Consider the following 9,694-nt stretch of genomic DNA (forward strand, 5'->3'; position numbering starts at 1 on the left):
TATGAGACTTTAAATTGGAATCTCTCATAACTATTTATCTCTCATCGAACATTACTACGTCCTCAGATAAGGCCTAAGGCCCAATACATAATTTTGGGCCCTTATCCCTACAAGGGGTGATTGCAATCAATTGACCTCATTGCCAAAATCAATTACCAGGTAAGCCAAGAACATTCACTATGTCAGGTAGTTTTAAAGGGGTTTTATTATTATTATTATTATTATTATAATATATAAAAGAGCTACGTATACAACAATTTTTTACAATAATTAAGTTAGCAAACTTAAAATAGTTCTTATTTAAGTCCACCACTTACGTCATTTTTTTATCTGACATTAATAGCTTGTTTGGATGGAAGGGAATAAAGGAGATTAAAGTAAAGAGAGGGAGAGTAAGTTAAATTATCTTATTTGAATATTTTTTTTAAAAGAGGAAGGGGAGAGATTTTGATGAGTTTGGAAGGGTTCTAACTACTTCTAACTCCTTATTTTTAATTCCTCCAAATTGGAAAAATTTTGAAAAGAGAGTAAAACATAAAAATGCTTGACCAAATGAATTACCAAATTTACTTTTACCATATTAACAAAATTACAAACTATATAAAGGCTAATTGTTCTCCCCCACCCCCCCTAATTTTAAAAAATCTAAACAAAATGAAAGATAATCATTACTCTCTACTCTCCTCCCTACTACTCTACTCTCTTCTCCCTCCAAACTTCCAAACATAGCATAAAAGATTCCTTAATTTTTTTTTTTTTTTGACAACAAATTGTCTCTTTCTATCTATTGGCTAAAGTTTGGAACTTAATTTAAATGCTGATGTAATATTTTAAATGCCCATTTTTTAAAAATATTATTTTAATGACCACGTCAGTCGTCAACATTTAGTGTCAACTATGCACTTCGTTGCCACATAGGCCATTTACATTAGTGAAATAATTGGCAAGATCAAAACAAGACCACTTTTTTCAATTTAGGGACTCAAAGCGGTAAAATAAAAAAGTATGGACCAAAATGGATATAAGGTGAAGATGTGAAAAACGTATTTATGCCTGAAGTATTCAATGGCTCTATATCTTAGCACTTCCATCTTTTCAATTACAATTCAAATGAAACAACACCAACCCCCCCCCCCCCCCCCCCAAAAAAAAAAAACACCAAAAAGAAAAATCTGCATCAAAAACCATTTGCCAAAATGTCAAAAATTAAAGCAACCTGCAAAAAATGGGCATTAGAAATCACCATTAGAGCTTTTGTCCCTCCTAGCTAGGTTGTTGCTTATATACTAGCTGCCTATTGTAAAAGTGTAAATCATTTAGAGTAAACTGGGCTTTCCATGTTTTGTGAAAACCACATAATTAACTTAAAATAACATATAGACTATATGCTGAATATCACACCAACTTCATGGTCATCCATCAGCAACAGCATCGGCTCTAGACCTCGTTTCTAATAGATGATGCTTGGTTTCAGAGTCTTTTCGGGGGTTTCACATTCCTATTGCACATTCCCAGTCACAGAACGATTGTTGGGAACATTCTCAGAATTTTTTGGTTGGGCCAAATCAGCTTCAATTTTAACAGAAATAATGTCTTCTTGCTGCTCCACCTGTGTATTTTTTAGCTTATCCTGCAAAATCAAAGACGTGTAAGCTCCAGCTAAAAATGAATACAAAATCAGCTTTGCTCAAGGGAGATAATCTGTAAATATTCAAATACAGGTTTAGGATACCAGCAAACGTAAATTATGCGACATAGAACCAGATTCCCTGATTTCCCATGTTCAAACAAACCAAATAGCAAAGCAAACAAACCAATCTAAACATATTCATTACTAAAGAAACATCCACATCCTCAATCGTAAATTTCTATGTCATTATCTTTGTTATCCTGTCAATCTAAATTGACTAAAATGCTGCTTCAGTGTAGTGATGTCTTGTTTAAACTCAGCAAATATGCCATTCCAATCACAATAGAGTTGTCTCTGTCAGCAACAGAAAACCCAGACATAGTAGAAATTAAGGCCCTTAGTCCGCATATGAAGAAGATTTCTCACTTTTGGATGAAATATAACCATAGTTACCAAAACTCCAACATTATTTTTATTGGTAAGAAGCATAGGCACATAATGGATCTTGAACCCATGACCACATCCTCTACCATGTGCTTAAAGGGGAAGGAGTCATTTGAGCAAAATTCATTGGTATACCAAACATGCATCAAGAATTATAACTTCAACCAAGTCAATGGCTCAAGACTCATGAGCCATATTTCGCTCAATTGAGTACAGGATTACCCTAGATCCCAGTCCACCCCCAACCACAGCCATGAACTGAAGTCACGCAACTATTGGTGCCAACTGATAGTTTGATCCCAGACATTATTATTTATTACCTCATAGAATCCAAGCATTAATGAATAAGTAAATATAAATACCAAGTACCAAAAACTGTGGCAAGTTGGCACAAAGTAACAAGTTTCTTAAAATCAAAGTGCAAGCACTCGAGAAAGAAACGAACAGACTTTATGAGATTACCATTAATGCAGCATTTTCAATCCTCATTTTTTCAGAATCCTCTTTCAGCTGATCCAATTCAAATTTAAGGGCCGTATTCTCCGCATTCAAGGATTCATATCTCCTCAAAAGTTCATCCACTTCAGCCTGCTTCTTCAACCTAGATTTCCTAGCAGATTCTCTGTTAGCCTGTTTTCGTCTCTCCCGTTTCAGCTGCCTTTCATCCTGAGGGGAAAAAAATTCAGAATGAACAGTGAGAATTTACAAGAACACATCTTTCCATTCTCTTAGAGTTGTCTCACATTCCAATTCAGATAAAACTCAAACTCAGCAATAGAACAATGATTAAGCAATAGAATCAAGGTAAAAAACTTTAATGCTCATCTTGTTAGCGTACATATTGAAGTAGAAAGACATAAAATTTGAGCCCAGAGGTAGAGATATTTCTGTACTAGGATGAAACCTTCAAAAGCCAACCCTGTACCAACTGAGGAAACAACAGACACAGCACTAGGTTCTATTATCTCATTCGGTAATCCAATGGAGAATTCTGCAACTTTAGCAGGGGCAGGAGCATCCTCAGACACTCTAGCGGTTCTTCCATTTCCTTTCTCTTCACTTGAAGGACCAACCTGAGTATCGACTTTCTTGTTGTCATCTATTGCCCAGATAAGTAATAAATTAGTTAGTATTAAATGATTTCGAATTACTTAAAGACCAGTAATAGGACTCATCAGTCTTTAAACCAACCAGAGACTATGAGATATACTATAACCTTTTTGAATCAAAATTGGTAGAAAAAAAAAGGGGGAGGAGAATTAAGTTGAACATTTAATTTCAAAATGGATGCCACGAGAGGCATTAATCCCTTTAAAACGAAACTCGCCTCTCTAGTCAAAGGATAAACCATATTTAAACTGTGAACAAAGAATAAAACCCATCTCTTAAAACTTATTATTACCAGTAGATAGCGCTCTCTCAGAATCATTAATCCTCTGAGCTTGGCATGCCTATTAAAAAAAAAATCTAAATTATTTGAAGATCATAGTTTGATGTTGTGTCTTCATCAACATAAAGGATATAAAGGGAAGAGAGAGAGAGAGAGAGAGATGAACAAATAAGCAGATTTAGGAAATGGAATCCTTACTCCAGTGTTTCCAGCATTTTCATCTTCCGAACCATCTGTTCCATGTACCAAACTGCAATCAATCAAAAAATTTTGAGTTTATTTCATTGCCTGTGCAGAAAGAGCACACAACCCCCCCTCCCCCAAAAAATGAATAAACATATAAAGGCAAAGAATAATTCCAAAGGTAGTCCATCAACCTCTGCGATGCCTCATGGATGAAGCCTCCAGCATCACCTGCAACGGTATCAGTTCCAAATGATACTTCAAGTCCATCCAATCTTTTTAACTTCTTTTTTAAGCTTTGATCTAAATTGTCTGATGACTTGAAAGGCATTTCTGTGATTGGAGTTGCCACCTGCACCTTAGTGACAGTTTGTTAAGATTCACTTTCTATTCACAACTAACATGGGTATAACAAAGTGCTTTCTTTAACCCCCACCCTTCCTCCTAGGTGAAAATGCTACTTTTTTATATAAATAAATAAACTATTAAAACACACACACACACACACACACACATGCTTTCAACAATGCCCAGTTATATTGACATCAATAAAGGAGGCAGCCAAAATTTTAAAATCAACTCTTCCATTATATTTCAAACATGATAAAAACCTAAAAAGGAAATAAACAAAATGTTCATGATTTGGGAATTTTTAATGACAAGGAACAATTGTCATTTACAGTGTAAACAAGGAAAAAGAAAAAATCAGTATTTAGATTGTAAGAGTTCAACCATGGACAACCCCTTTTTTCCCCTCTTGATTCTTAAGCCAGAAAATCCAGACCCCGGTCAGCTAAAGTAATAGCTTCATCCTTTAAGATGGTTCGGACACTTTGAATTTCATTGGACCAATCGAGATGAACCTTATGAATAATTCTTTGGGATTGATTGAGGCCTATTTACCCAAACATATTAGAAGACAAGTATTATGCAACAGTAAACAAAATAAAACATGTTCAAGTGATTACCAAACTCCAATTTGCAAACTTAATATTCATATATGATTCAAAATTTACAAGATTTAGATTGCTTCTGATGTACCCATGTAATTTTCTATTAATAATAAATAAATTTCTAACCTTTTATCAAGAATTTTTTTTATTATTTAAAATTTACAAGATTTACACATTTTACACCAAACCCTACATTTTTTTTTTTCTATTTTTTATTTAAATTAGTAAATTACACACGCAGCCTATTCGTTTCAGTCCAGACCAAAATAATGAGCAAAATCAAACCCTTTTCATTTCATCAATTTCTTTTCACTGTTCTCAAATAATTCAAAAATTTTTTTTTTTTAAGGAGGAGCATTAATTAATTAATTAATTAATTAACAAATTTTACATAACAAAGTACCATTTTTTAGAGGCTATTCGATAATTGAACATACCAAACCGATATATATGTATAATCTATGGGGAAAAAAAAAAAAAGGAAAAGAAAACGTACCGGAAAGGTTGAAAGGTTAAAATACGAATAGCAGGGAAAATTGGAAGAAAGACAGAGAGAAAGCTAAACCTAGGTAGGTTTGTTGTTGATTTGTAATGGAATTGATGGGAATTGGAGGGAAAGGGTTTTGATGAGAGAGAGAGAGAAAGGGACAGGTCACGCGGGGTGCATGTGGAATGAATCTGGATCTGCCGATCTGGAGCTGGATGGATGGTATGTCTGTACTCTGTATATGTGTGATTATCTCTGAATATTTTGTGAGTTTTTTTTTTTTATGTGGGACCGGTCACCGGTGTTTCTCCTTTTTTTTTTTTTTTTTTTTTTTTTTTTTTTTTTTTTTTGAGAAAGTGGTCACCGGTGTTTCTTGTTATGGGATTATTTTATTTTAATTTTATAGGATTAAAAAAATTGAACTTTTATTTAAGGTTGTTTTCACAATATTTTCGTAACAAATTTTAGGTGTCAAGTTTTTATTGGTTGTTAATAGTAGCCAAAAAAGTAATTTGGCTAAGATTTGTTGTTTAAGCGTTATGAAAATACTATGAACTCGTAACACTTATCTTATTTTCATCCTTAAACTTTGTAAAAAGCTTTTTTTTTTTATTATAAATATTTTATTCTTTTCAATAATTTAAAGACAAAAAAAAATTCAATAATTTAGGGATATATATATTTTTTTTAGTTTAAGGACTGAAAGTGAAACATTTTCAATAGTTTAAAAATGAAAAAAAAAAAAAAACATTTTAAAGTTTAAAGATGAAAAACAAATTTTTGGTCAAGTTTAAGGACCAAAATAGTATTTTACCCATTTTATATTAATCTTTTATCTTTGATTTCATATTCGGTCTTGTTGTTCATTTATGTTAGTACTTAGTAGTCTAAATTCTGGGACATCTGACGTTATCTGATAACGTATATTAATAGACAACACTTACATGACACTTAACCGTCTGATTACTAATAGAAATGGATGACAAGACTAATTTGAAGACAAAATCAAATATAAAAAGTTAAAATGAAAATTTTGAAACACAAAAGATCAAAATAAAGATAATTCCAAAACTTTAAGAGTCAAAATTGTACTCTAGTCTTTTTAAAAGTTGGAGAAGGGAGTGCACTATGTGCCTTTAGACATGACAAAATCGAATCCTAGCTCAATAGCTTGTTCGAACCCTAATGAAAAAATAGTAATATATATATATATATAATTAGTAACCCATTTTAGTTCACACGACCCAACCTAACTCGTTCATCAAGTCTTTATTAGTTTATTATGAAATTTTAAACTTAATTTTTAATTGGCTCATTTTCAATTTATATTTATATTTTTGTATGCTAAAGTTATATTAATTTTTTTATACAATAGATGAAAATACTAATGATTTTATTGGTTGATGATGAGCAATCCTCAAATATAAATGATTTCAATGTTAGATCTATTGCTAACATTAAGTAGCTTTTTCTTGTGTTCAGTATAAATTTTCTTCATAATTATTTACATTTTTTAAATGTACCTATGGCTACATGTTAAATTTTATTCATAAAACTGTATATATCGTATGAGTTTTACTGTTTTAGATTAGTTTTTTTTTTTTTTTTTATTTTAACCCTTCAACTTTTTAACTTATTTACTTGTGTGCAACTTTTAATTTCTTTTTTAAGTATAACTATAATTTTGCCAATTTACAACAATAAACAAATAAGATTTTAGCAAAATGCTAATCCAAAAGCACACTCACGTTATAGGCAATTTCACTTTATTCTATGGTTCATATATAACATTTATACGCATATTCTTTTCTTCTTTTTGTGGAATTATTAGACTACTAGATTATTAGAATTAATTATCAAACTATAAACTTAAGGATTTAAATATAATTCAACTTTTTTTTAAAAAAAATTTATAGAAAGCAAAAAACGATGTTGCAAACTATGTTTATGTAAAAAAATTACGGGTAGTTTCAGGTTGAACCGACATGTCAAAGACCAGCTAAGGGTCCTAGAAAATAGAAATAGAAATCCATTTTACTCCAATTAATTTTTGACATGAACTCAATCGGGCCATACCCGAACCCGATCATCTAATTCATTTTGCCAAATCTATATACGGTGTGCACCACGCTATTTCTTTGGGCCCTCATGAATTTTGTATTAAAACGTCACTATTGATTTTTATAATTTATTAAAATGTTAAGTTTTGAGTAGTGTAATATTACAATCTAACTACTAATATTAATATCACTTCTATGGTAAAACAATCATTGCAAATCATCTTAAGAGTTGTGAAAAAAATTGTTTAATTAAATTCTTTACATGTGTGTCTGCGCTTGTGTGTGTGAATGGATTAACTTCGTTGAGAGTTAAGATTTTTTCACTATTGACAATGCAGTTAATCACTGGGTAGACTTCAATCCATTAATACCTACCAAGAAATAGGGAAAATTTATACTAAACTCATTACTTATGGAAGAGCTAATTGAATTTTACCATTTCATCAATAATTAAATAGATACAAAATCCAGTTTTTAGGTGTCCTTAGGGTATTTATTAATGGACTATTTTAGAAAAAATTTGATACCACTTTTATGAAAAATATAAAAGGTTTTCAAAAAATCAATTACATTTTTCTTTTCTGATAAAAAAATTTAAGATTATTTCTTAAATCAATGCTTTTAGGGCATCTTTAATTTTTTTTCCATAGTCAATATTAGTATAAAATACATGTCTATCTTCCTTTCTCTCTCCTCTTTTTTTTTTCCTTTTTTTTTTCCCCTGTTTTTCCCCCATTTTTTGGCTAAGTGGTAAAAGAGCCCAACAAAACCAATCCCAAAATTTTTGGGGCTAAATGACAGAGGAAGCCCAACAAAATCAAAATATACACACCCAGAAAATAATTGATAGTTGCCGAGTGGTAATTGTAGTTAGCTTATGATGCATTTCTCTTGTGAAGGCTTTTGGCACTTTCATCAGGAAGTTAATTAAGTTTTGAATGGTCAAGAGTCATGTTGGTTCAATAAGATTATCTAGTTCATTTCATGTACATAACTTGGGTTTCAATCCCCATTCTTCACTAGTTGTAAGAAAAGCAAAATTCAAGTTATGGATGCAAAGGTAAGGTTGGGGTGCCATAAATTTTTTTTTTTTTTTTGATAAGAAAGCACACACAATTTATATTAAATCAAATAACAGTAGAGTTTACATCATGAAGAATTGCTAATTCTAAGAAACTAGGACAATTCTCCATCCAAATACACTGATGAACTATGCCTTTGACATACTTTGCTAACAAATGAGCCGGAATATTTGCATTTCGTTTTACATGGGAAAAATTAACATTTTGAAATTCCACGATAGTAGATCTAATGCCCATAATCACCGCATCAATTGTGGCTGGAACAGAGGAAGATTGACTCAATGCCCTAGAGACTATTAGTGAATCTCCCTTAATTATTAATTCAGAAACTCCAAGCATTTTTGCAAATTGTAGTCCAACATCGACAGCCTTAGATTCCGCTTCAAGAGGCCCCAACGGTGCATTAATAAGCTTGCTCATTGCTGAAACAAAACTACCATCCCATTTCCTTACAATAACACCAATTCCCACAGACCGCAACTCAGGAAATATTGCACCATCCACATTAAATTTCAGATACGGTGTAGGAGGTGGATTCCAACTCATAACTTGCTGTACAGGTTTCTCAACAGCCGGTAACAACTCCATTGCAGACTGATATTCCACCAAATATTTTGATGCCCAGTGAATAAGCTGCCTTCCATCTTTACGCTTTCCACCATGTCTAATCTCATTCCTATTACTCCACAATGCCCAAGCACAGGTGACAATCAATTCAATACTTTCCGCTGCACAGTTTTCATCCATCATCAAGCACCACATTATCTCCTTAAAAGAACTAAGCTAGTTAAGAATATTAGGGAAACTCAGTTTTGATGAAGACCACATAGCTTTAGCCCGGTTACATCTCCAAAAAAAATGAATAGAGTCCTCTGCCTCCACATTACATTCATCACAAATATCAACCTGCAAAACATTTCTTTTAACCAAGTTAGTTTTCAAAGGAAGAATGTCCCTACAAGCTCTCCAAGCAAAGTGCCTTATTTTATGAGGCACATTGATCTGCCATATTCTCTTCCAAAAGCTTCTATCTTGACTGCCATCAGAAGATGATTCCATGGACTGAACAAGAGACATTTGACATGCCACCCAATAAGCATTTTTCACAGAAAAAACTCCATTAGAGCTCCAAGCCCAAATCTGTTTGTCTTCAGGCAGATTAGTACTTATAGGAATGGCTTTAATGGCTTCTGCTTCATGCGGCAAAAACAAAGCATCAACAACCCCCGCCTTCCAAGCAGCCTCTTCCTTGTCTATCAATTCACTAACCTTCATATCTTGTGGCATAAACAATCTTGGAGATGAAATCATAAAAGTTGAAGGCATGGGCATCCATTTATCACCCAAATCCGAATACTATCACCATTACCAATTCTCCATCTTAAACCATACTTGATAAGAGGTTGGGCAGCCATAATACTCCGCCAAGTAAAAGAAGGATTATTACCCAAGCAGCGTGTGAAAA

At 32.6% G+C, this 9,694-nt stretch overlaps 2 protein-coding genes across 2 annotated transcripts in view; both read right to left on the reverse strand.

The window, feature by feature from the left end:
- Positions 1 to 1,217: 1,217 nt before the first annotated feature.
- LOC111988527 (G-box-binding factor 3) lies at positions 1,218 to 5,344 on the reverse strand. The gene is made up of 7 exons (XM_024020326.2): positions 5,097 to 5,344; positions 3,842 to 3,999; positions 3,663 to 3,714; positions 3,477 to 3,525; positions 2,968 to 3,173; positions 2,537 to 2,740; positions 1,218 to 1,630 (listed from the first exon to the last, which is right to left on the reverse strand). The coding sequence occupies exons 2-7, from the start codon at positions 3,976 to 3,978 to the stop codon at positions 1,499 to 1,501; spliced, it is 780 nt and encodes a 259-aa protein (XP_023876094.1). The 5' UTR covers positions 3,979 to 3,999; positions 5,097 to 5,344; the 3' UTR covers positions 1,218 to 1,498.
- A 2,930-nt stretch (positions 5,345 to 8,274) lies between these two features.
- The window catches only part of LOC136070942 (uncharacterized), a 5,883-nt gene continuing 4,463 nt past the window's right edge, over positions 8,275 to 9,694 (reverse strand). Inside the window, exons 2-3 of the mRNA XM_065781614.1 lie at positions 9,136 to 9,585; positions 8,275 to 9,012 (exon numbers count right to left, since the gene is read on the reverse strand). Of these exons, the coding sequence (XP_065637686.1) occupies positions 8,275 to 9,012; positions 9,136 to 9,585 (1,188 nt within the window). The remainder of the gene's footprint in view (positions 9,013 to 9,135; positions 9,586 to 9,694) is intronic.

The sequence above is a fragment of the Quercus suber genome, unplaced genomic scaffold (assembly GCF_002906115.3).
Source record: "Quercus suber isolate HL8 unplaced genomic scaffold, Cork oak 2.0 scaffold_273, whole genome shotgun sequence".
Classification (NCBI taxonomy): domain Eukaryota; kingdom Viridiplantae; phylum Streptophyta; class Magnoliopsida; order Fagales; family Fagaceae; genus Quercus; species Quercus suber.

Bases quoted from the DNA above. Each gene is read 5' to 3' on its own strand.
- LOC111988527 (XM_024020326.2), bottom strand. From the start codon at position 3,978: ATGCCTTTCAAGTCATCAGACAATTTAGATCAAAGCTTAAAAAAGAAG. The intron at 3,174-3,476 runs GTAATAATAAGT...TCTGGGCAATAG, and splicing joins TGAGAGAGCGCTATCTACTG to ATGACAACAAGAAAGTCGAT. The intron at 1,631-2,536 runs GTAATCTCATAA...TTGATTTTGCAG, and splicing joins TTGAAAATGCTGCATTAATG to GATAAGCTAAAAAATACACA.